The sequence below is a fragment of the Petaurus breviceps genome, unplaced genomic scaffold (genome assembly GCF_028583685.1).
Source record: "Petaurus breviceps papuanus isolate PSGF00001 unplaced genomic scaffold, PetGlider_PUasm1.0 91133, whole genome shotgun sequence".
Classification (NCBI taxonomy): Eukaryota; Metazoa; Chordata; class Mammalia; order Diprotodontia; family Petauridae; genus Petaurus; species Petaurus breviceps.
In genome coordinates, this window is record NW_027187419.1 from 31,104,358 (window position 1) to 31,131,964 (window position 27,607).

Consider the following 27,607-nt stretch of genomic DNA (forward strand, 5'->3'; position numbering starts at 1 on the left):
TTACTGATTTAAAATACTTTATTCATTTTGTTTCAAATATAGATGGTTAATGATCCTATTCAAAAATTTATAATCATTAGATATCTTAAGGATTATAAAAATAGACAAATCAATTACAAAGTATTTTGAATTACCTAGTATTTTATCAATTATCATGTTAGAGGCTATAGCTGGATATTACTGAATAATTTGTTAAATCAGACAAAGTAATTCTTGGTTAATCTTGGATTTTGGAAGAAAAGTATCAGATTACAACTGCGGCCATTAATAACCAATAACTGTTTTATCCTACTGGATAGAATAACACATTTTTAGAGGGCATGGACTGCTTTATATCTTTGTATTCTCAGTGCTTAGTGCAGAGCGTGACACAAAAGAAGAATGTTTAAGAAATGCTTGTTGAATTAAAATTATTTGTGAAGCTCATCAATTTAGTTGGGCAATATTTAAATCTGTAAAATAAGCTGTTAACATTTCAATGTTCTGTTTGTGTTTTCTTCCCTTTGGGGTCGGGGAGGCTTGCAAACTGCTTTCTAAATGAAAACAAACACACGTAGATTCACAATAAACATAGTTGCTGCTGGTTTTGAACTTTGAATAGAAAATAGTTTGAGAGACGGCTTGAGCCTCTCCTGGAAGTAAAAAAATATATATATTTTAAAATATACACACATATGTATACTATGCATATATACATATGTGTGTGCCTTTATATTCTAGTTCTTTAAAAGAACTGAATTCCCAATTCAACAAACATTTACTGTGCACCTAATATATTTGAGGCACTATACCAGGTGCTGGAAGGATTTGATTTCTAATACCTAGAGACATTTAACTTAATAAACAATTAAATGAGGCAAGAGATGTGAAAACATTTTTGAGATACACAATATTTCAAATCATTTTTAGACAACAGAAAGTCACAGGATTCCTGATGTACACAAATTCTAAGTATATGGTTATGACCGTATTAATTACAACAGCATCCACAAAAATTAACTGAATTTCCCAACAACCAATCTTTACTCCCTTTAATTTTACTTAGAAGAGTACTTAATGGAAGCCAAATGATAAAGTAAAAGAGATTAACATATCCCTTCCTTGCACAGGAGAAAGGAGTTGTTCCTGAATCAGTTTTTGTTGAATTGCAGTGCAGAGAATATTTATAAACTTGATTAAAGATTTGTAAATTTTAAAACATAATTTACTCCCCTCCCCCAGAAAAATATTTCCTGATTTAATTAATCTCGCCCATATGTGTGGGTTTCTTTGGGTTTGTCAATCCGATAGAGAACCTCTGCAGGCAGGAAATATCCAAGGTACTCTACTGCATCTGGAGTGGTGTCATAGTGATAGTGCCCTCCTACTCCATGATGACTAAAGCAGTGAGTATGCTCTAATCGCAAATCAAACCCCTAGAAAAATAAATCACATATTAAAATGTTAATTATAACAAACTTTTGTACAGAATTTAAAGCCAAAATATCACAATGCTAATTTTTGTATACTTGAGTGAACCTTTAAATATAAGACCACTTTAGTTCTTCAACAAGAGAAAGATGGTTTTCTATTGTAGCCATATAGGAGAATCAGATAAAAAGGGCAAATTTTTCTCTCAAAAACACCATACTGTAAAACTTTTCTGGAGGGGGTGAATTATGTTCTTGAAAATAAAACAGAAACTGCCAACCAATTCATTTTTGAGTGGTTACTTAATATTTCACCAAATGCTACGAACTTCCTATCACTAGTGATATGGCATAGAACAACAGTCCCATAGCCCATTTTCATTTTTCTGAGACTTAATATCTCTTCTAAAAGTCTTTAATCATTTCTTCAAAGCTAATCAATATATTTAATAAAAATACATTCCAAAGTTAAAATTTCCTAGAAATAAATCCTTGTCATTTACTTTGATACTTCAATGTATCTGTGATCTCATCAAAGTTAATAATCCTACCAATGGTACCACAGTCTATCCAGATCTTTTCATCTGATACAATTCTTGTCCATGTCTTCCAATAAATCCTTCATAGAAGGTCTACCAATATGTTAGGTGACTTCCTGTAGAGCTCTTGATATTGTATCAAATGGAACATGTAGGCTATCCATTAGTTATATAATGTCTCATCTCAACTTGGCCTGCTAGATTCCTTTTCTCGTAAATCCTTTTCATTGCTCCCTAATATTATCTTTAATGCTGATTCTCTTGAATAATTCTTCATTGGTAATATGGTGTAGCCTAGTCATGAAATCTGTGTGTGTCTCCATTGCCTTCTGGGCAACTTGTACCTTTAATTATTTGGAAACTGTGATCATGCTTCACAGTCATACAGCATCAGTGGATAAATATTGATTTTTAAAAGATGGATTAAATGTACTCCAATATTCCAAATAAAATCCAGCCCATTCCCCTAATATTCAATTTTGGGGCTAGTTTATTACCCATCTAAAGGACCTGTCCAAGATAACTGAGAGTCTGCCTATTGTCTAGAGATATTTTTAACTTCAACCACTTCGACTTCCCTGTATGGATAGTAAGTTTGAATCCTTTTGAATCATAATGCTGGTGAACTCTGTAATGGTTTAGACTTAATGCAATCAATAGGATATTATCTGCAAACAGGAACATCTCGAGGACCATTACTATCTACAGGAAATCGATTCTTTTTTTTTTTTTAAAGCAATTGGGGTTAAGTAACTTGCTCAAGGTTACACGGCCAGCTATTTCTGGGTGTGGTGCTAAGTATCAGAGCCTGGATTCGATCCCAGGTCATCCCGACTCTGGGGCCAGTGCACTTACTCGCTCTGCTACCTGGCCGCCCCTGGAAATCGATTCCTAAACTGGACATCCTAAATAATTGTGGCAAATACTTTGGGTAAGGATGTCACCCTGTTATATATATCTTATATATGTATATATATATATATATCTTACTTTATATGAATAAATCAAAAGGTTCAACAAGGTTATCTCTTATTACATCTTCGAAAGAATTTTATATGTTTTTGACATAACACATGGGAAACATCTTGTTGGAGGACAGCTTTGCTGAATCCATTGCCTTCAACCAGAAGTGGGGTACCTGCAGCCTTGAGGCCACATTAGCCTTCTAGGTCTCTGGGTGTGGCTTTTTGACTGAGTCCAAACTTCATGGAACAAATCTTTTTATTAAGGGGAGTTGTTCTGTGAAGTTTGGATTCAGTCAAAGAACCACAATTGAGGGCTTAGAGGGCCACACGTGGCCTTGAGGCTGCAGGTTCCCCACCCCTGCTTAAATCATCAATGGCAAGTGAGTTACAGTATGTAAAATGCTTTGCAAAACTTAAAACTCTATGTAAATACTAGTTATTATTTATAAAAGTCAATAGAATCTTCTACTCTCTGCACATTTCAGTCAATTACACAACTGCTACTTTGTACTTGAAATATCATTTGATAAAAGCTAGTTTATTCCCTTCTTATAATACCTTATTTTAGCAAGGAGGCCCTCAGTACATTTGTACACTGATATAAAGATTCTGTAGACTAGAAAAGAAGGCATATGTCAGTAGTTAGTGATGGTTTTTGGTAGCAATAATGTCCATAATTTTTTCCAAGGGATTTGGAATCTTTCCTTCTTTCAGGCGCCTTGAGAAACCTCTAATGCTCTGCAGCATAGAACTGTTCTGTATTATATTTGTTTTGTCTAGAAGACTCTTTCCATCTTTTTTTCCTTTGGTGCCATTTCTACTTCATTATGGAATACACTGGGAACTGAAATATTAAGAGTCCAGATTTGGTGGTTTCACTAACAGTGATGTAAAGAACAGCTTGTTATAGTAATCCTGACAGTTTTTTCATTTTTTAAAAATCTGCTTATTGTATTCTTTCCAGTTTCATCCCTACATAGCTGGCTATAGATAGCTTAATTGGGTCTCTGTACACATGTTTTCCCTTCCATTGGTTCTCACTATTTTTTGAAACAATACTAACTCACACCCTTCAACTATCTTCTGAAAGATTTCATGAATGAGTTTATATTCTAAAGCAGTATGGCTCTTGGCTGCTATGTCTCATTGCTTGGCAAAGAGATCAATTGTTTATTAGATAGGATGTTTTGTAGACTTGTTCCCTTCATCGTGGCAATTATTTTGTACCTGCTTAAATTCCTTAGGAAATGGTGATAGCCTTTATATTTTATTGCCTGTTTACCCATTTCCCACTTTTTGGCATCAAAAAACTACTTTTAAATTAAGTGAACCTGGAGTTGGTTTAATTGCATCCATATTTTCTGATTTTTATTCTAAGTTGGCAGTGATTTGGGGTTTTGATCTAACAATTCCATGTTCTAACTGTACATAATAAAGTTGATTTGGAATGAGTTCAACATTAGTAACCAGTAATTCTCTACCTCTCACAATATGATAAATTTTATTTTTGTTGGTAGTATTTTTTAATGCTTGCCATATTCAGTGTTTTCTAGCTCTCTTCTTGATGTATAAGTATGAGGCTCCTATAAAATATACAAGTCTTTGGCTTCTTTTTTTTTTAACTCACTCAAATATTCCAAAACATTTATCAGTGTTCCCTATTTTGGCCACTTTTTGAATATAGATTACTTAATTTGGCATTTTATCAAACTCTTCATAGTTTGTCCCCCTCTGCAACCAACAGCACATAAGGTGCAATTATCTTCACTCTTTACAAATGCTTGGTATAAACAGTGTAGTATAAGATGATCAAGTGTTCTCTGAAAAGGTATTTCCTGTCTTTAGACAAGAGTAAAATCAACTCTGCCAATTTCTTCGCTTGCTTTTACAAAGAGAATCTGTGAGTCATCATTTCATTTAGCTGCAACTTTCTTTTGTCTTCTGCTTTCATTTATAGCAAGAATGTTACTGTTATAATTCAGTATCTCTAGTAGCATATACATTGGTCTCTGGACAAGAATCTGACATTCAGAATACCACCAATAAAATTTATGTTTATAGTCTAAAACACCTGCAACTCTTTGCATCCTCCATGCCCATTTCAACTATTTTTTCACTGCCCCTGTAGAGAGGAAAGGGGCCACAAAGGACTGAGAACCCCTAAGTATTTTTGTTTAATTAGCTATATTCAAAAAATAATACTTTGATATCTTATCATGGGAAGGCAGTGACCTAGTGTCCTTGAAGGTTATCCTAGCAAAATATAACCTCTGGGAAAAGTATATATTTAGTATACAAAATTCAAAGTTAAGTTAAAGTTAGCATTTTGTGAGCGCTATGTTTTCAGCAAATTTGTAAAGCATTCTGCATTTTCTCTTTCTTTCCTGGCTCCTTTCCTGTTCCCTAATACATCCTTAGATCTTCCTATCCTTTTAAAGTGATAGATTACACCTGCTTTCTGAAGAAAAGCTCAAGTACAAAGAAAGTTCTCACAAGAAGACTGGTCACCAGGTGATAAAATTCATTGGCCATAGAAATCCATGAAACAAATCACTTATCACAATTCTGGTTAAATCTTATTTTTAAAAGAGAGAAAGAGATGAACTTACTGGATCTTGAGAAACGAAAACTGGCTGACAAACCAAGGGAGCCTCGATTTCAAAAAAATGCAACCAGTTATTCACATCCTCATCAGAGGTCAGTGGGCAAGATGAAAATTCTGGGGGCTACAACAAAAAATTAAGAATATAAACATACCAAATGTCAGTGGTTTCTTAAAGTTGACTCCAAAATCTTTACCAAAGTCATTTTTTTTCCTTTAATATTTTGTAACTACAAGGGTGTAATGGTAATAGTAATTTGAAGATCTTCCCTGCCCCCTAAGAAGCTGAATGTAATCATATGGAGCCTGTGGTGGGGGAAGTTTGCAGAAGGGTGGAGCAGAGCCCACAGGAAGCTGGGGGTCAGAGCAGCTAATACAGTGGAAGAGAGAGGACACAGGCAAGTAGACAGCTAGGATTGGATTGTGAGTGTTTGTGGGAAGACTTTGTGATGGTGTTGCTTCCTACGGTGGTATTATGTATTAACTTCTTTGTTGCTATGATGGATTTGGGTTCCTGGTGTTGGGATTCAGTTTTCTGGTGTCTAAATAAATGTTTTGTTTCTGTCTTTTCTATGGAGAGTTTGTTATATTTTGTGATTCAGACCTATGCTGGCATATTCATAGTCGCCATAAGTGCTGTGAATATTATGTTGGCACTACAAAGGGGTTTACCCAGCCAGTCAGTCAATAAGCATTTATTAAGCACCTACTCCGTGCCAGGAACTGTGCTAAGTGCTAGGGATACACAGAAAGGTTCTACCCACTGTAACACCTAGTTGCAAAAGACAGTTTCAGTCCTTGAGATGTTCAAAGTTTAAAAGGAAAGATAATATGCAAACACCTATGTTCAAGATATATACAGTATAAATTGGAGATAATCAACAGTAGGAAGGCACTAGAGTTAAGGGGGCTTAGGAAAAGTTTACTGTAGAAGAGATTTTAGGTGGGACTTGAAGGAAACCAGGGAAGCCAGAAGGTGGAAATGAGGAGGGAGAACAAATGCAACATAATATAGTAGAACAAGCACTGGCCCTGTAGTCAGAAGAAGCTAGGTTTAAATCCCACTTCAGATCATACTTGTGTAAAGTTGGACAAGTCACTTAATCTCCATGAGTTTTATATTCCTTATCTGTGAAATAAGGGACATGGACTAAATGGCCTTTGAGATCCCTTCTAGCTATTATACTATAATCTTAGATGAAGAAGACATCAGGTTTTTCTCATGGTTTTGGAGGGACGCTTTGGATAAATGTATGTATTATTACAGTTAATCCTGTATTGTTCCTTCCTACCCCCTAAATTCAGCCTTACTTTTGTTGATTTTTATCAATGAATCAAAAAGCATTTTTAAGTGATGACTTTGGGCCATGAACTGTGCTGAGCACAGGGGATAAAAAGAAAAAGTAAAAACAGCCCCATGCCTTCAATATGCTTATGCTCTAATATGAGGGGACACAGCATATAGAAATCCACCATATCAGAGAGTCAGTGTTTGGTCTCAGTTCTGCAGAGACTCAAGGTCATCTTGATGGTTCTGAATATGACCATGGTGAAATTATTTGTTTTCAGTTTTCTCATCAATAAAATGGGGATAATAATGTTTAAACTGCCTAGCTAACAGTTGTGATGAAAATCCCAATTAGTAATACTAATAACAGTTAGCAATTATATCATGCTTTAGCGTTTGCAAACATCTTTCTATATGCTATCTTGTTTTGTCCTCACAATAACCATGTGAGGTAGGGTCTATTATTATCCCCATTTTGTTGATAAGTACAACAAGGCTAAAAGGATTTAAATGACTCGTTCAGGGTTGCACAGCTATATAAATGTCTGAGGGAGGACTTAAACTCAAGTTTTCCTCAATCCAAGAGCACTTTATCCAAGTCATTGCTATTATCTGACTTTCTGATTTCTACTGAAGGAAGACCATCAGGAAAGAAACCCTCTGTACCTCTTGAACTCAATTGTTAATATATTCTGTCCTATAAATCCTTACACTTTTCTTTTAGAGATGATGATAATAGTAATAATCAGATAATCAATTTTTTTTTAAAACAAACTCACATTTAATGAGTGTCTAGCACATGGCATACAACTAGCAAGGCATGAGTGAATTAACTTTATTACACTGCCCAAAGGGAAGAAAAAATACATTTAAATTTTTCAGATTTAGACTGCATCAAAAGAAAGTCAGGTATGATTGCTCTGCATTATTAAATATGACCTTTATATGGTACAAGATGTTCATACTGTAGCAGAAACCTGAAATAAAACCTGTTAACTATTAACTTTCAATGGCAAAATGTATCATTATCACTAATGAAATTTAGATAATAAAGAAGTGGTTGGGGAAATCTTCGTATCCAAGCTTTGCAAAATATACATAAGAGAACTTCAAAAGTGTTTCAAATTTAAAAAACAAAACCAACAATTAAAAAAAAAGCTTACCATGACATGAACCTTTATTTTTCCTTTCTGAACAACAAATGTGCCTCCCATCCCTATGGGTTTATCTCCATAATGTTTTTTAAGAGTTTCTCTCATACAAGTCACAAAATTATGCTTTCCAGTTCTTCCTTTGGCTTTTACTTCAATAACCTATAGTACATGAATACACATATCAGTCATTGTTACAAGCTATAAATTAATAAACAAGATGAAAAATCATGTTATGTTTAATATAGCTATCTATATTTGGTCTCAAGTATATGTATTTTGAGTATTATATCTTTAGAAAGAGACATGGTACTAAGGAAAACATGTTACTTATTTTCATAGTGTATTTATACTACGGTGTAATCTTACATGTATATAGCTAGAAAAATAAATAATTAGTACTGTGACAGGGTCATAATGACATGACTATAAATATGAATATTAGAGAAATGAAATATCATGCAGTTTAATATAGTCATATGATCACTCATTTGATTTTCTTTTAAATGATAATAAAGGTCTGTCCCATCTGGATTATTCCTCCCACAATATTTGATCTGTACATGAGATAATAGTTTAGTGATGTACTTACAAAGCTCTCTGATTGGTGAGGGGAGTAAAATGAAAGATGGAAGCAGAGAAGAATGGCAATTAATGGCTGCACAAACATGGGAACAGTGAGGCAGAGCTTCAGTGGGAGTAAAAAAGAGAAAAGACAGCCACATAGGACAGTTATGACGCCCCATTTTACAAAGGAGGAAACTGAGGGTTATAGAAATTTAGTAGTTTGATGGCCTCAGTATCTTTATCTATAAAAAGAGGAGACTTCATCCAGCTCTAGATCTGTGGATCTGTGACCCTGAACCCATATTCCATCTGGACCATGCTGATGATTACAGAGCCCAAGTGGAGCTTTTGGTCACTCTTCAACCTACTCTTTAACACTCCTAGGAAACACTTTAAGAAACAGACAGCAGTGTGCTTTTGAGCATCTACCACTGAGACTAGGAGTTGTCAAAGGACTGTCCTCCCCCATTATGGGGAGTCAGGATGATTAAATGGGATGGTGTTAGAGATTATAGTTGTGTGTGTGCGTGTGTACAGAGAATATTTTACAGATTCTCCTCTTTGTTATTTATATTGTTTAAATGCTTTCATTATTAGATTATCTTCAGATGAAGATTCAGCCATGAATTGATGGTTACCACAAACTGTCCAATGAATGCAGAAGTAAACAAACACTCTGCACTTAAGTGAGTCTAAGTGGGATAAATGAGTCATGACCTAGCTCTACAATCTCAGGCCCCCCACTTTTCAAGCTGTTTGGTGTTCTATTCAACTACTAACAATACTGAAGTTTACTTTCTGGAGACTGATGGGAATTGAAGATGAAAGTTATTTCAGTTTTCCCACGTTCTCTGTGACATAGCCCTTTGCTAGTTTTCCATCAATACTAGTATATGAGTCATAAGTGGCTGATGAATGAATGGCTATGGAGCTATGAAAATAACAGTTGAGTATTATTTTCCTTAGCAGTTGGTTGGTTCTAATGAATAAATTACACTTCTCAAATTATTGTCCTGTTGGCCTTTGGTTTCAAAGGAAAAAAAGGTACTGTGCAGCAAGTATAATAATCCTCACCCTTAATGACAACAACTTTCTCTCTGAATGTACTATTACTCTAATTTTATAAGACCTCATTTTTATAACTGTTTTCCATTTCTTAGGCAACTTCAAATACTAATTTAAAAGTACAGAGCAAAAAAAAAAATTGCAGTGAATAGAGCACTGGGCCTGGAGTCAGGAGGACCTGAGTTCAAATATGGCCTCAGACACTTAACACAAAAACTAGCCGTGAGACCTTGGGCTAGTCACTTAATCCCAATTGCCCTCCCAAAAAAAGGGAAAAAAATTGGGGGCTTTTTATTAACAATGAAAATACTGTCTTTTTCTAAGTGTTCACCTTGCCAGGCTGGCCTTCACTGGCAAAGAGATTAGCCAGTAATGCAAATCCAAAGTCATCGTATTTCTTACTATATTTCTCTAGCAGGCACCCTCCATCTACAGGGTTAATCTGGGCAAAATAGCTTCCATTCACAGCAGGCTTGTGATCACTTTTAGTCTGGACAATTGGCATAAACTGTGAAGAAAAAGCACAAAAAACCATTATTCAATTATGGTATTTCTCTTCAAGGAAAATGCTTTTAGTATCAAGATAATGTTGATGCAATTATATTGGAAATGTACTGACATAAATAATAACAACATGAGTAGCAGCAGTTGACATTTATATAGCATATTACACTTATGAAGACAACACAAATTATCTTGAGTAACATAAAAATGTTGATTTATATCAGGCTTAGATAATTCAATCTGAGGACCCTAAAAGGCAGAAAAACCCTAGTTAATATAATTCCTTGAAAAAAATTTTTTTAATTAAAAAATAAAAATAAATGAAAAATTTCATTTTTAAAAAGCCATGAAAAGTAGCAAGATAAAGAAAACTAATTTAAAAAAAAAGCTATCCAGTTATAGAGCAATGATCCTAGGATCTTTAAGGCAAGTAGTTCTTTATCTTATTACATTTGCAGCTTCTTCATTTAGAAATCTACTTAGAACATTAAGCACAAAGAAAAATCCTATACTTAGATTTAGAAGAGAAAATAAATCGTCAACACCGATATCTAGAATGGAATGGGAGAAAGTATAGATTAGAGAGAATCTACCCTCTGATCACAAGAAAGTCAAGAAGTGTTGAGAAATATACATTAACAATGTGATGACAATGTCATAGCAAAAAAACATGAATATTAATTACAATAAAACAATTACCATTAATATTTCTGTAATGCTTTATGGTAACAAGCACTTTAAATATGTCATCTCATTTTATTTTTTTCAACACTTCTTTGGGGACAGATTGTAAAAAGATTATCCCCATTTCACAGATGAGGAAATTGAGATAAAGTGATTCCTACATAGTAAGTAAATGGCAGAGTTGGGACTAGAATTCATACCTTCAGATTTAAAAGTCTAGGTGTTTCTCCACTAAACTACAATGGACATATTTCTCAGTAGTTAAATAAATGTCATTACCCCTTCTTGTGTCCTATAACATTTTCTAGTCAAAAGATGCTTTGGGAGCCAAAAAAAGGAAGGAGAAAGAATTATTTCCATGTATGAGCCAAGAATCAATTTAAGTTTCTTAAGAGTGATTTCTTACAACCTGAATGTACTAATACAGAATTTATTTATAACTGAATTTATACCCTGTGGGTTTCTGAAACTGAAGGTCAGAGAAACCCCAAATTGTAGTCTATAGCATAGTCATGGAACATCAAACTCTGCAGCTAACTTAATGTATATACATAGTCATTCTGGTGCATTCTTCTATGAGGCAGTGGAGAGAGGGAAAAGGCAACCCAAAATAAACTACTGCATTAATAGGCAAGTTAATATAGAAAGAGACCTCAGCATTAATCCCAAGAGTATGAAATGGGGCTGCTCCTGCTCCAATAATGAAAGCCCCAGGGAGCTCAATTTCCTTTGCAACAATGTTCATATCATAGACCTAGGAAAAACACAAATAACCGTGTTAATTACACCTTTATTAGAGTTCCCAATTAAATTTAAATACCCAAGGGGCAGCTAGGTGGTGCAGTGAATAGAGCACTGGCCCTGGAGTCAGGAGGACCTGAGTTCAAATCCAACCTCAAAACTAGCAGTGCGACCTTGGGCAAGTCACTTAACCCCAACTGCCCTCCAAAAAGTAAAAAAAATATATATATATTTATATATATAAATTTAAATCCCCCATTCCATGACACATCCTCATCCCTGTGCTCAGTGATCTTGACTTGTACCATATATGTGTGGTTAAAAGCAAAATACTCACCTTTTTTTTGTTTATAAGAGGTATGAGGTAAGGAACCCCACCTACTTCTGCAATTCTAGGTTTCCCACAGATTCCTGTAAAGATATAGGTCAACTATTTATTTACTAGCCCAAACTTATGTCTTTCTTTCCATTTATACCAAAGTGCAAAATGACAGATGCACTAATTTATTTTATAAAGAGAGTTTCATCTAAGTCTTTTGCAAAGGATTCATAAAATGTCATAAAAGGGGCAATAGCAATGACAATGAAATGTATTATTCTTACTCCTCATACCCAACAATACCTCTTTCACCCAACCTGGATGAATGAGACAAATCAAGGTCTAAACCAAGAATGAATGAATGTATGATGAAATCACTTTATATCTCTGTTGAAAACCTTTAAGTTTCCTACTTAACACTTTTGTTTATAAATATTTTGTTCTGTTAAGAATACAACTATTTTAGAAATTAGTTCTAGGAGTGCTGCATTTGGAGTAAAGAGGGTCAAGGTTCAAATTTTGGTTCTGCTACTTAACTGTGTGACCTTAGGCAAATCACTTAACTTCTGGATTTCCTTAATTGTAAAATTTACAGCATTCAATCTGGGGCAAAGAACCTGTGGTCTTGAGGCTCTAGGTCCTCAAGTGCAGCCCTCTGACTCAATAAAAACTTCACAGAATAAATCCCATTAATAGAAGGATTTGTTCTGTGAAGTTTGGATTCAGTCAAAGGGTTGCTCTTGAGGACTTAGAGGGTCACAGATTTCCCACCCTTGAACTAGATGACTTCAAAGATCCCTTCCATCTTTAAATCTGTAATCATTTTTACTAAAGTACTCTTACTAATGTATTACTCACTGTTGTTTGTTAGTTTCAGGTTATTAGGACAATCTCAGCAGCTTAGATAAATGTAATTGTATTTAAGTTTTAAGCAACAGCAAAGTTAGCTGCTTGGTAGCTATTAGAAAAAAGAAAGGTTTCCCTTTAAATGTCAAACAAACAAAAGCTGGAAAATCAACCCCTTGGTAAAAGACAATCCTGCAAATTTCATACAGATGAAGAAAATCAAGTTCTCTCTCCTAGTCAAATCAATTCAATAAGCATTATTTACCAAATGCCTTCTTGTTGCTCAGTCATTTCAATCATGTCTAACTCTTTGTGACCTTCTCTGGGGTTTTCTTTTTTTTTTTTTTAAAGAAATTGGGGTTAAGTAACTTGCTCAAGATTACACGGCCAGTTTTTTTGTGTGGGTGTTAAGTATCTGAGGCCGGAATCGATCCCAGGTCCTCCTGACTCTGGGCCAGCACTCTTACTCACTGTGCCACCTAGCCGCCCCTTCTCTGGGGCTTTCTTGGCAAAGATACTGGAATGGTTTGCCCTTTCCTTCTCCAGCTCACTTTTACAGATGATGAAAGTGAGACAAACAGGATTAAGTAACCTGCCCAGGGTCACACAGCTAATGTGTCTTAGGCCACATTTGAACTCAGGAACATGAGTCTTCCTGACTTGAGGCTCTGCCTCTATCCACTCTACCTAGCTGCCCATCAAATGCCTACCACATGCCAGATCCTATGCTAGGTGATGGGTGGGAAAAAAATCACAGATACAAAATAGTCCCTCTTCTCGAGAAGCTTCCATTCATTTGTAGATAAATGGAAACAAAATGTGTAGAAAATGTCAGGAAGTGAGGAAAGCATTGCCTACTGGACTTCTACCAGATGACAGAACCAGAGGTGAGCCTTTAAGGGAGAGCTGAATTGCAAGAAGTGGTGGTAAGGAGGGACAATATTCCAGGCAGGAAGAACAGATTGTACAAAGGCACAAAGGTGGGAGACAGAATATCTGGTACAATGAATGTAATGGGATACTAATATGATGTAAGAAATGACAAGTGTAATGAATACAGAGACGGGAAAGAATTACCTGAACTACTGCAAAGTGAGAAAAGCAGAACCAAGAAAACATATACAACTACAAAAACACACACACAAAATAAGTACAACAATGTAAATGGGAAGAAAAACAACCACAAAATAATTGAAATTCTTATATCCAGAGAAAATTATAAGCAATATACTGATGAAGACTCCTTAAAGACGGTGCTCCATGGGTGTGGGACACTGACCATATTACCAAATTTTTGCAATGTATTTATGGGTTTTACTAGATTTGGTTTCTCTTCCTCTTTTTTTAAGACATTCTCTGAAATAAGAAATTACTTTTTGGGAATGGGATTAAGGAGGGGTAGTAATGGGGATATCTAGGCATTGGAAAAAAAAAAGATCAAAATAGATTCTTTTTTAAAAGTTATATAGCAGCAAGGTCAGGTTGTCTTGCCTATCCTTTTTCCACAGTATATTCCACATTCAGCTCTTCTCTACTCACACAGCCACAACCCAAACCCAGGCCTTCATCCCCTCTCATCAGGACCATATATTTCAATAGCCTCCTAATTTTTGCTTTGTACCATCTCTTCCTCCCATAATCAGTCCTTCCCACAGCTTCCCAATTGATTTTCCTAAAGCCCAGGTTTGCCCATGTCATTCCCCAGCTCAAGAAGCTCAAGTATGTCTTTCTGCTTCTATTTGTACTTCCAGTACTTAGCTCCATGCCTGGCATATAGCAGCACTAAATAAATGTTTGTTTGAATGAATAAATAAGTTAAATGTTTTAGCCAAGGTCACACAGGTAGTAAATAGCAGTAAGTAAGTGAATGCAAGTAGTCTTATACCAGGCACAGTGTTCTTTGTATCACAGTATACTTTCACTGTTTTTAGAATCACACGAAATTTTGATATAGACTATGGTGTCTAGCTGTTTCTAGTTAGTTACATATAATACCACTGGAAGACTGCTGGTATTAAAAACGAGTTTCAGGGCACAGGACTTGGGAATCAGTAGGAACTGATTTGAAATATTGCCTCAGACACTTAATAGTTGTGTGACCATAGGAACCATCTAACCTCTCTTAAGTGCCTGTTTCTTCATGTAAAATGATGAGGTGAGGTGACCACTGAGGTCCCTTTCTGTTCTAAATCTATGATGCTTTCTCATATGCAGTCTAACTCATACTTTTCTCTCCATTCAGTTCTGAAAGGAAGGACAGATAAGAGTACCCAAATTCTCAGGGTACGTGCTGGGGATCACACCCAACTAGAAGACCTGACAAGGAGAATCTAATCTAGGTGGAATTCGTACCCCACACTAACTGGGTATAAGATAGATCCTTCTGTATAAATGGGAGTAGTCTGGCTTCAGATGAGTGACGGGATCAGTCCCTCATTAGAATAGGCCCACCTCTCATTATAATATTCATTCTCTCATTAATTGTTAACCAATCAGAGTTGATTCCAGGAACAACACTCTTCCTTTTTCAAAGATCCATTCCATCTTTACATCTGCAGTCTTTTTTTTTTTTTTTGCCTTTTGGAGGGCAATTGGGGTTAAGTAACTTGCCCGAAGTTACACGGCTACTTTTTTTTTGTGTGGGTGTTAAGTGTCTGAGGCCGCAACCAAACTCGGGTCCTCCTGACTCTGGGGCCGGTGCTTTACTCACTGCGCCACCTAGCCACCCCTGTAATCAATTTTACTAAAGTACTCTTACTAATGTACTACTCAGTGTTCTTTGTTAGTTTCAGTTTATTAGGACAACCTCAGTTGCTCAGATAAATGTAATTGTATTTAAATTTTAAGCACTACCGAAGTTAGCTGCTTGGTAGCTATTGGAAGAAGACAGTTTTCCCTTCAAATATCAAACATAAATCCAGTGGATAGAGGCAAGGTCTCAAGTCAGGAAGACTCATGTTTCTGAGTCCAAATGTGGCCTCAGATACTTATTAGCTGTGTGACCCTGGGCAAGTCACTTAACCCTGTTTGTCTGGTTTCATCATCTGTAAAATGAGCTGGAGAAGGAAACGGCAAACCAGCCCAGTATCTTGGCCAAGAAAACCCTAGATGGGGTCACAAAGAGTTAGATATGATTGAAATGAATGAACAACAACAAGGAGGTGTTTAATAAATAAAAGCCAAATGACCGTCCTTTTAATTATTAGTCATAGTTAATAAAATTATTAATTAGCCAGAACTAATAGATCTCTAAAGCTTTTCATTTGTCCCACATTCAAACAGTCACCTTCAAAAGCAAGATTAGTGAGTGGCTTGAGCAGATAAGAGAATATTTGTAGTGTGCCAAGCACACAGAATAGCACACACTAAGCACTATCAATGCTCTTTCCCTTTCCTTTCCCTTCTCTAGTTTATTTGACAAAGAACTGACCCAATATGAATCAACACTGTGATCAATGGTCAAAAGAGCTGCTATGATCTTGGGCTGCATGAAGAAAGGAAGGAGGGGATACTCCCCTGGACTCTGCCCTCAATGGGTCATGTCTGGAACACTGTGTTCATTCCTGGGTACCACATTCCAAAAAGGACATTCATAAGCCAGACACTGTTCAGAAGACAGTCACAGGAATGGAGAGGAGAAAGTATTAGTCCCCAAAAGATAAATGGTTGGAGAATATGAAAAAAACAGTTCTCAAAAGGATAAATGAAAGCTATCAACAACCCTAAGAAAAAAAATCTTCCAAATTACTAATAATAAGACAAATGTAAATTAAGACAACTAAGGTTCCACTTCATATCTGTCAGATTAGCAAAAGCTAACAAGAAGAGAAATGACAATTACTGGAGAGGATGTGAGATACAGAAACAATAATCCACATGGAACTGATCCAACCATTCTGGAAAGTCATTTGGAATTACACCCCCCAAAGTCACTAAACTAGTACATGCTTTGACTTAATGTTGCAGCCACTACTATATGCTCCATAGAGATCAAAGAGAGAGGTGAAAGATTAATAGGTACAAAAATATTTATAGTAGCCCTTTTTTTATAGGAAAGAATTGGAAACAAAGTGGGTATCTATCTCTGCAGAATGGATGAAAAAATTATAATATAGAAATAGAATGGACTATTATTGTGCCATAAGAAAAGATGGAAGGGACCCAGCTCAACAGAGAGTGGGCAGAAAAAAAAGAGAACAATTTATATGATAACTAAAATATTTCAAAGGAAAACAACTTTGAAAGACTAACAATGATCAGTCGAACAATCAATCACATTTCCAGGGGAGTTATAATGAAACATTCTTCCCACCTCTTGGTGGAAAGGCAATAGACTTTAGGTATAGAACTAGACACAAATTTTTAGATATGACCAATATGTGAATATTTTGCCTGACTATACTTCTGTGTTCTGGAGGATGGCTTTTAATTTGGGGGTATGGGAGAGAACTGTGAGGGGAAATGGCAGGAGTAGTGATAAAGGCATAAAAAAAAAGAAAGATATGCCAGTGAAACATGAAAAAAAAATTCAAAGAAGGCAGAAGGAAATTCAGACAAGCAGAGTAGTATTGTTATTGCCATGCTAAATTTAAAATATATTTTAAAAAGCCAAACTGTCTGTAATATATTTAGTTTCATAATCTCTATTTTTGTTCTTTGTATATAGAAATGTTCATATTTATGTTTGTTAGATTCATAATATTAAATATTTGAAAAATGAAATTTGAAAAAAATCATTCTCATGATTGGAAAGCATCTCTTACATTGGTCCAAGTGAAGATTGGAAAGCATCTCTTACATTGGTCCAAGTGAAGATAACTATTTAAATAAATGTGTTGGTTACATAACTGTGACTAAAAAGTAAAGAATCAATGAAAAAAAAGAGTTACCTTTAACAGGATATGCATATGGTTCCTTAGTCAGATCAGGGCAATCAACTACAGAGACCTGGACATCAGCAAAATTATTTTTAAGTCCATTCTGTAGAACTAATATGTAGAAAGGAAAATGTTATTCATTTAACACAAGTAAATAATTGACAACTATATGTCAAATCTTCCCTAAACATTCTATATATTATGTTTTCCACTAAAATTATAGAAATAAAAATAAAAAGTCCTTTCTGAGTTAGGAAATTTATTTCTTGTAATCTGTCACCACTTAATGGAAAACTTAACAGAAAAGGTACTTTATTTATTATTAATATACTCAGAATTGTGCAGTAAAAAGGCACAACCATATTTCATTTTATACAGAATAAAATTCTAAAATAAACCAGCTAATATAAAATAATGACAGATCAATGGAGATAGAGTTCACGAATTTTCTTGGTATCGTCTAAACTGGTGGTGTCACACTCCAATAGAAATGTAAGCATACTAGCTTACTTTTAAATAGCAATATCATCTATATTTATTGTATTTTTATTTATTTTACTAAATATTTTGCAATTACATTTTAATCTAGTTTGGAATGGACTCAGGAGCTCCCAGGTGGCTCCCATGTGTCTGACACCTCTAAATACTGAACCAGAAAAACCTTTTTATAAAAGTGTAAGTGGTGGAGATGTTAATGAAGGTAGTGAAAAATTCTTTGACCACAGATCTCAAAAGAAAAGGTTAATTCTTTATCTAGATTACTTCCACATAGCTCCATCACCTACTTGTCATCAGTTGCTGATAAAAACAGTGATGCCTCTCCATTTCCTTTACTTGTAGAAAATAGTAAGTGATGATACCTTGCCTAGGAAAAACTGTGATTTGAAGTTCAAAGAAGTCCTCTCCTGAAGTTTTGAGATTGTTAGCTTTTCCCCTGGGGGTCTTTACAATAGTAATCCTGAATTTACTTTCAGTGGGATTGGCAGCCATGGGGTCTGCAGGTTTGGTGAGCTTGGGTCCTAGACATCTAATGATACATGGTAGCCTCATGGTAGCCTTGGGGCTTACAAGCTTGGTGATCTCTTGACTGAAGCCCCTAATCTTGGGGACTTTGGTGTTGAAGACCTTAATGGCCTCTCCCTAGGCACGGAGAGAGTTGTAGGCTTGCATCTTCTTTAGCCTTTTCTCCTTAGCAAAGCTCAAGCCGCTCAAATTTAGAGTCAACACCTTTCAGAGACTCATATTTGTGTGCCTGGGTTTCTTGATGCCACTTGTTAAGACTGGCTGTGGCTTAGACTTGGTCATCTTTACATGATTACCTCTGCTGCTGAGGACCAGGCCTGCACAACATAGAGCACTCCAAAGGATTTTGGGCGGCTTGTAAAAAATGTAGAGGATGTAAAGCTGGCCTGCCCAACATACCACCCGCAGGCTGTATGTTATGAGGCCCACCCTAAATTCATGTCCTCTTCCAACTTGCATTTGCCTCCTACCTGACTCCCTCCTTCCTGCATCTTAACCTCTCAACATTTCACCAATCTCTCTTTTCTCCCCTCTCAAAAAAAGATGTCACCCTTGTGCCAAAGTGAGCTTTTCTACCTGCACAACTCTAGATGCTTCTCTTACTTGTTTCATCAATTTCCTCCCTCTCGTGTTCACTTTCTCTTTCTCTCCAGACTCTTTCCTTGAGCTTACAAATATATTTAGGTCTCTCCAATACTAATACCCTAGATCATGTCACTTCCACATATCTCATCTTTCCCCTCTCTTTAATAGATATTTTTTGGAAATCAGATTATATTAGTCAGATGCAGTCTTTAACAGAATAAAAAACATGCTTAGAAATGTACTACCAAACTTCTACATTTCTTGCTTCCAATTCCTTACTACTGATTCGTCTCTACAATCCCTTCCAATCTGGTATACATTTTCACCACTATATGGAAACAGCTCTCTCCAAGGTCACTGACAATCTAATCATCACTAAATCCAATATTCTCATCTCACTTTAACTTCTCTGTAGCATTTAACACTATGGTACACTTTTCTTTCTTAATATTATCTGCTTCCATGACATGACAATCACATAGTTCACTAACTTTTCTGACCAACATTCTTTTTTCCTAGCTCCACAGACTCTACCCATACCTCAAAAATGGGTAGGAGGTTATATTTCTCTTGTGTTTCTACACTCTCTTCCTTAGCCACTACCATGGCTTCAATGATCACTATATACTTGACTTCAAAATCTCTCTCATCCCTCCCAGGAGCAACAGTTCTGTATTTCTAACTGTCTACTAGCACCTCAAACTCAACATGTCTAAAAATATACTCATAATAGTTTCTTCATGACTTTTACAGCATTTCCTTAATAGAAATTGGCATGCCTTTCCCCAAAACCTGTTCACTCCCCAACACCTATTTCCCATTTCTCTTGATGGCATCACCATCTTCCATTCAACTGGGTTTATAATTTCAGTCATCTCTGGCTGTTTTGCCTCCTTTATTCCTCATATTCAATCATCTTTCATGTGCTGTTGATTCCACTCCTGCAATATCTCTCACATCTGTCCCTTTTCTCAACTTACACTGTAACTACTCTTGTTCAGATAGTTTCATCTCTTCTTCCTTAGAGTCACACAAGAGCCTCCATATTGGTCTTCCTGCCTCCAGTGTATCCTCTTCATCAATTCATCCTTGAAATATAATTCAAGTAATCTTTCTAATGTATGACTGATCAATTTTGTTACTTTTCAATACAAAAACCATCAGTGGGTCCTCACTGCCTACCATGTTAATAGCTAAATAAAGTGTGAACCCCAGATTTAAAGCTATCCAGTCTAGTTCTAACTTATCTTTAAAGCCTTAACTCACAATATTTCTTCTGTTCCCCAGTTTTCATTCTGCTTAGTCCTCTTATTGTAACTTTGCTTATATTATCTAGCACACCTGGATAATTTCCCTTCTAATCATTTCCTTCTGGTGAAATGCCTCCCTTCCTTCAAAGTCCAAAGGAGGCCATACCTTGCCCTGATCACCTCCCACCTCTGGTATGAATGGTCATTCACTCCTTAAATTTATGATAATACTTTGCCAGGACTTTCTCATACTAGTCTCACTCTCTCTTGTATCACAATTACTAACATGTACATATTTTCTTTTTATTACATTGCTAATCCCTTTGGAGCAAGATTTTTATTATATCAGTCTCTATTAGTCTATAATTTAGCAGCCCTATGTGCAAGACACTGTGCTAGTAACTAGGTGTACCAAGCTGATCAATAAAAGAAAGGTTTTCTATAAAAAGGCATGCCAATTTCTATTAAGGAAATGCTGTAAAAGTCATGAAGAAACTAGGGGATATTGATATCCGTATTATGAATAAACTGTGACCACCCAGGAAAAACAGTTGTGCTGGGAATAGAAAGACTTAGACCCTTCTAAGACTGTAAGTTAGGGACTATCTTTTGTTTTACTCAGTACTCCCAGAGCTTAGCACAGTACCTAGCACATGGCAGGTACTTGGTAAATATTGGTAACTACAGAAAGAATATGAAAACTTAAGGCAGAGCAATATGCTGAGAAAGAAATCTGAGCATTTTCCTGGCTGTCTGCCACATCAAGTAGAGATTAAATAAAAGGGTCCATTCAAACAGCAAATGCTTAATAGTTGGGTTGTTTTTTTTTTTTTTTTAACTTCTGGTCACATGGAAGTCTGAGAAAGTTATCAACATAGAAATAAAGCAGGTAGAGAAACCTGAGCATGTTTCTGAACAGCCTGTTTCATCAGGGTAGGTTGGAATAACAATATTAATTCAGAGAGATTGTTAAACAAAACAGTCAATTGATACTCAACATGATTGTTACATGTTTAAAGCTTGCTTTAAGTAGCTGAAATTTAATAAGACATAGAGTTGCTGCCTTTGCCTGGGTCCTGAAATGAATCCCACACACGCTTATTAAGTGCCTACTTTATTCAGAGCCCTCTGGTAGGTGGAGGGGTGGTGAGGCGAAGGAGACTTGAAAAACTTCAGTATTTCAAAACGGCTCTGATCTGATCAGACTTAAGTCCCTTTTATACCTAGTAGATGATTTCATTGAGGTTTTATGGTCAAAAACATTCATTACTTGGTGGTCAACCTGGTGAGCAGCCTCTCCACATTTTAGTGGGCTGGTCTTCTAATGACAGTTATAGTGAACCTGTCTTTCCTCAAGGCCTTTGCAGCTAAGTAGAACCTACCAAAGCTTGTACTCCACTAACTTTTTTGTTTTTTTTGTTTTGTCTCTTTTGGAGGGGGGAGGCAGGGCAATTGGGGTTAGGTGACTTCCCCAAGGTCACAACTCAGGTCCTCCTGACTCCAGGGCTGGTGCTCTATTCACTGTGCCATCTAGCTGCTTCCCCCTCCCCCCCAACTTTTGAGAGCCCAATGTCATCTTCACACCATGAAGCAACATCAAAGGAGAACATTAGTGAAAACTAAGGAAGGTATAAAGAGAATGAGCTTACAAGGCTGTGTTCAAATAGGAAGCTGTGACCACATACACAACTATATCAAATGTAATGTGGCAAGTGTATAAGGGGGAAGAGAAGTACTTCGTTTGGGGAATGAAAAATAATTTCTGACTTTGGATCAGATAGATTTGAAACTGATAGAGTATCAGAGTTACTTTCCCTCAATAAAACTTGTATTTTGGCTGAAACTTATGTTCTATAATGGTGAGATTTTGTTATATTATTATATCTTTTTTTGTGATTAGGACAAAATTTCTGGCTCTGCATCCCAAGCTAAGGCTGAATTTTTTTTATTCTTTAAAGTACAAAGTAGTTATTTTTAATTGAAAGGGAGGAAAAATGTATTAATATAATAACTTACTTCAATACTTTAAGAACCAAAGAAAAAATCATGTAAATAACAGCTTACATAATTACATGTTCCTAGATTAATTTTAAAGCCCCAAAGTTGCCACAATTGTTATACTTACCCCCAACAAGTTCTTCTAAACTTGGCACATGAAAAGAAAACTTCTCAACACTTGCCATTTTGCTATGTACAAAGTTGGAAGGAAAAAGATGCTTTAGGCTAATTTACTAGCACTCACAGCCCACCAGATATACACAGCTGTTAACCTGTCAATGAACATAAAGAATTACTAATTAAAAGAAGAAAAAAAATGGCTTTTACATTTCGGTTGACTGTGTGACTTAAAAATGATGCATTTGTGTGTGTGTGTGTGTGTGTGTGTGCTGAAAAGAGTCCAGTCTACCAAAGTTGGTCGTCACACATACATTGTGTCTGTAATTGTGTACAAATTTCTCCTGGTTCTGCTCTTCTCACTCAGCATCAGTTTGTATAAGCCTCTCCACGTAAATATGAAGTCCATCTGCTCCTCGTTTCTTATAGCACAATAGTATTCCATTACATTCATATACCACAACTTGTTCAGCCATTCCCCAATTGATGGGCATCCCCTTAATTTCCAGTTCTTTGCTACCACAAAAAGAGCTGCTATAAATATTCTTGTACATATGGGTCTTCCTCTCACTTCTATGATCTATCTCTTTGAGATACAACCCTAGAAGTGGTATTGCTGGGTCAAAAGGGTATGAAATTACTTATAGCCCTCTGGGCATAGTTCTAGAGGGCTCTCGAGAATGGTTGAATCAGTTCACAACTCCACCAACAGTGCATTAGTGTTCCAATTTTTCCACATCCTCTCCAGCATTTGTCATTTTCCTGTTTTGTCATCTTAGCCAATCAGACTGGTGAGATGTGGTACCTCAGAGTTGTGTTGATTTGCATTTCTCAAATCAATAGTGATTTAGAGCATTTTTTCATATGCTTATACATATCTTTAATTTCTTCCTCTGAAAACTGTCTGTTCACATCCTTTTTCCATTTATCACTTGGGGAATGACTTGTATTCTTATAGATTTGACTCAATTCTCTGTATATTTTAGAAATGAGGCCTTTATCAGAGACATTGGTTGAAAAAATTCTTTCCCGTAATTTTGGTTACATTGGCTTTGTTTGTACAGAAGCTTTTCAATTTCATGTAATCAAAACTATCCATTTTGCATTTTATAATGCTTTCTAATTCTTGTTTGGTCATGAAATCGTCCCCTCTCCATAAATCTGACAGGTAAACTATTACTTGCTTTCCCAGATTGCTTACAGTATCAGCCTTTCTACCTAGATCAGGCACCCATTTAGACTTCATTTTGGTATATGGTGTTTGATAATGGTCTACCTCCTATACTTTCTAGCTTTATTATACAATATTCCCTTTTATGCTCTTCACTTCAGGGAAACTGGTCTTCTTGCTTCTTCTCACAAGGGCCATTCCATCTGCTCATTCATATCTGTGCCTTGCACATCCCATAGCTGGTATTCATTGCCTCTTCACTGGTTTCTATCAAAGCTCAGATTAAGCACCATCTGTTACATGAGAGAACTTTCTGATTTGTCTCCTTCCTCCAAAAAAATTACCTTTTGTTTATTTTGTATATAGTGATAGGGTGAGAGGGAATGTGCTGTAATGGACAGAGAATTGACTTCCAAATAAGGAGAACACACCTCTGACCCATACTGACCATATCTTTCCCTCCATACCCATACCCATACTACTGAGCACGCACTGTCTGTGTGACCTCCTGGCAAATCACTTAAGGTTTCTGCCCTAGTGAATTTTCTTAAGACCAAAGTACATGATTTGCAGAGAATGGGCTAATCTGCTTTGGCAGAGAAAGTTTCCTTATCAGTGAAATTCCTCATACTAATGAAAACACAGGACTGGTCCCTATACTTTTAGAAGATCACAGGACCATAATTTTAGTGCCCAAAAGGACCTTATTAAGGAGATCATAGTCCAACAAGTCTGCCTGTTCTGCAGATGAGGAAACTGAAGTACAAGAGAGGTTAAATGATTCCAATTTGAATTCACATCCTGACTTCAATTCTAGTGCCAATCCTGTGTCTCTGCCAATAGAATATATACTTGAGGGAAGGAATTGTTTCATTTTTGTCTTTCTCTCTCCAGGGCCTTGTAAATGCTTGTAGATTATCTCAAAGTCTGGAGAAAATGTGGACAAAATTGTAAATGACTATTGAGAGAGAGGAAGGAATAAGCATTTATATAGCACCTACCATGTGCTAGGGTTGGTGTTAAGTACCTTTTAAAAAAAAACAAATATCATTTGATTCATACAACAAGCCTGGGAAGGTAGGTGCTATTATTATTGCCATTTTACTGTTGAGAAAACTGAGGCAGACAGAAGTGAAGTGACTTGCTCAGGGTCTAACAGTCGATCAGTATCTGAGGCCAAATTTGAACTCAGATCTTTTTGATTCCAGGCCCAGAGGGCTATCCACGAGACTTCCAGCTGCTGCCACTGACTTCCTACTGGGGGCCTTTACTTCAGTGCTGCCTTTCTTGAGTGATCCCAAAGTGAAATACAATTCAAATTCATCACTTCTTCCAAAATCTGAGTCAACAGTTAACTTCCCTAAAAAACCTTCCTTTGATAATTCACCTCACAACCCATGACTCTTGTCCCACAAAGTGTGAGTGTCTGTACATATATATGCTGTATTTTTTACTTCCTCCTATATTGTTCCTTTAAAAAATCATCTCTAGTAAGCTAAATTAAAAATCCTCTTACAGCTTCTTCTACTTGGTGATATCTCTTCCCTGAGAACCTGCCTTTCCAGTGCCAGTTTTCATTTTTCCCAATTTAAAGGGGTTGACTTCGTGACTTCAGAAACTGTAAGTTTTCCTCAGAAGAACAAGCATCAGGGGCTGAATAAGTTGTTCTGAGGGTGGCAGTTACTAGGTATCACAGAGTTAGGAAGAATGGGGTTTTATTGCTGGGGCTACATCAGGGACAGGCAGGATAGAAAGAAAATCAATAACAATTCTTTTGTCTCCTCAATAGAAAAGAACGGTTTACTCAATAGTAGGTGTTCAGTTTGATTGCTTAAAAGTAGGTGTTATACCATTGTACAATACGATAAATGCAAACTTTTTAAAATACATAACTTATTACCTGTATTACATTAACTATCTGAAGTTGGATTTTAGTCAAAAACAGCAACCCCCACATGACCAAAAGTTTGTCACTATTTCTTGTTTACTGACCCTGGGAAAATTCCTTCTCAGTGCCCCAGGCAGTAGAGGAGGTAGGTACCTTCGGTATAGATATAGGGGGCCTTTCTCCACAGAGAGTTTCCTATACCTTTGAAATGATAAGTTTGATCCAAAAAAGAAAAAAGTCTCCATTCCCTCTCCACCCCCCTCTTTGAGCACCCTTCTGCTTTCCTTTCCCCCCTGGCCAAAAAAAAAAAAAAAAGACAACAACCCTTAATCTACACCTTCCCTAAAGGCTGGCACACAAAATAGGTAGCTGGTACAAAGGTTTTACATTTAAACGGTCCTTTGGGTGTTAAGCATTACTAGCCAAGCATTCAGCAACCAAGGCATGACCCTTGCCCAGGGTTTTACACCTGTAAAGCTGTGAACCAAAAAGGAGAAAGGCCCTCTCGAAATCTGGAATGACCAGAGACAAACCACAAAGACCTAGTGGCTGGGGACCCCTGAAGCAGGTGCTAATAGGACAGAGATGGTGTGGGGGAAACCAGAACACAGATCCAGGCTCCACAGCAGAAGTTCACAGCTTGAGAGAGGAGGAGGAGAATATGCAGGAGGAAAAGGCTTAAGATAGCTTCAGGAAGGCTGGTCCGATGGCAGTGGTTTATCAGAATATTAGTTTCACAACAAGTTAATATATGGGGCGGCCAGGTGGCTCAGCGAGTAAGAGCACCGGCTCCAGTGTCGGGGTGACCTGGGGATCAAATCCGGGCTCAGACACTTAGCACCTACCCAGAAACACCTGGCCGTGTAACCTTGAGCAAGTTACTTAACCCTAAATGCTTTAAAAAAAAAAAAAAAAAAAAAAGAAAGCAAGCTTCAGGAAGGAATAAGATTACCAGCACCAACAGCCAGCATCTACATGTCACTGTAAAATCCTTTCCCCCATCCTCTCAGACCCAGGAAGGACCGATCGCTGTAGGACTGTCCTCTCATCAGTGAAAGAAAGGATCAAACGAGGTAACACAAGCAAAGCCCGACATCCTCACCCCCATTTCGGAGAGTACAAAGCGGAGGCTAAGATCGGGTGATTCACCCTTGCAGTGTCGGGGTCCTCTGGCACCGCCCAGGAGCTCCTCAGCAAGCCCTGGGCTGGCCTCCAGTCCTCCCCCACTCCATCCTACACGCAGCCGTCCGGAAGATCTCCCTAAAACGTCACCCCCTGCTGCCTCCGGGAGCCAATGCAGAGGCTTCTGTTGGGCATTCAGCGCCCTTCATCAGCCAGTCCCCTCCTGTCTTTTGCAGCTAAGAAGTTTGGTAGATGGAGCCCTGGGACTAAAGTCAGGAAGACCTGAGTTCAAATCCAGCCTTAGCCATTTACTAGCTGGGTGGTGGTATCACTTAACGTCTGTGTGCCTCAGTTTCCTCATCTGTAAAATGGGGAAACAGCCATTGCGAAAAGGCTCTTAGCATAGTGCCAGGCACACAGTAGGCACTTAATAAATGCCCGTTCCCTTCTTCCCTTCTTGGAATTCCCAGGGCTTAGCAGTACAGTGACTACATAGCAAGCACTTAATGAATGTCTTAAAGATTGGCAGAGGAAGAGACTGCCCAGACCAGCTAGTTGAGGGTCCGAGGTAGATAGAATTCCAACTCAGGTCTTGTTAGGACTCCAAGCCTTGGCCAGCTCAGCCAGTTCAAATCAAGGTCAGCGGCCATAGGCCGAGGCCAAGGAGGATGGTGGGGCTTCGCCGAGGACCCCCAAGCTCCCTCTTCCTCGCCCGCTCCACCACCTTGCAGACTTACTAAGCCTCAGCAACTACCTCCGCGTCAGACGCTCCTTGTGACAGCAGAGGCGTCTGCCTGAGCAGAGGCCTTAGAGCAGTTGGCTCCGCCTTCTCTCCATTTCTCCCCTCCCCCCACTTCCCTGATTGCCTCCCTGGGGCTCCGCCCCCTTACGAACTC

The 27,607-nt window shown here is 37.2% G+C and overlaps 1 protein-coding gene across 11 annotated transcripts; it reads right to left on the bottom strand.

The window, feature by feature from the left end:
• Positions 1–27,589, bottom strand: CUNH11orf54 (chromosome unknown C11orf54 homolog). 11 transcript variants are annotated; one of them, XM_069080216.1, is made up of 9 exons: positions 27,449–27,588; positions 22,541–22,685; positions 17,570–17,668; positions 11,853–11,926; positions 11,427–11,528; positions 9,918–10,094; positions 7,967–8,116; positions 5,523–5,639; positions 1–1,415 (listed from the first exon to the last, which is right to left on the bottom strand). In XM_069080216.1, the coding sequence occupies exons 2-9, from the start codon at positions 22,596–22,598 to the stop codon at positions 1,242–1,244; spliced, it is 951 nt and encodes a 316-aa protein (XP_068936317.1). In that variant the 5' UTR covers positions 22,599–22,685; positions 27,449–27,588; the 3' UTR covers positions 1–1,241. The 11 variants fall into 11 exon arrangements, with proteins under 11 accessions (XP_068936317.1, XP_068936318.1, XP_068936319.1 ...); XM_069080217.1 differs by having other exon boundaries at positions 27,466–27,541; XM_069080218.1 differs by having other exon boundaries at positions 22,541–22,602; positions 27,449–27,492.
• Positions 27,590–27,607: the final 18 nt, after the last annotated feature.

Bases quoted from the DNA above. Each gene is read 5' to 3' on its own strand.
- CUNH11orf54 (XM_069080216.1), bottom strand. From the start codon at position 22,598: ATGGCAAGTGTTGAGAAGTTTTCTTTTCATGTGCCAAGTTTAGAAGAA. The intron at 11,529-11,852 runs GTGAGTATTTTG...TGTTTTTCCTAG, and splicing joins CTCTTATAAACAAAAAAAAG to GTCTATGATATGAACATTGT. The intron at 5,640-7,966 runs GTAAGCTTTTTT...TTTTTGTTGTAG, and splicing joins AAATAAAGGTTCATGTCATG to CCCCCAGAATTTTCATCTTG.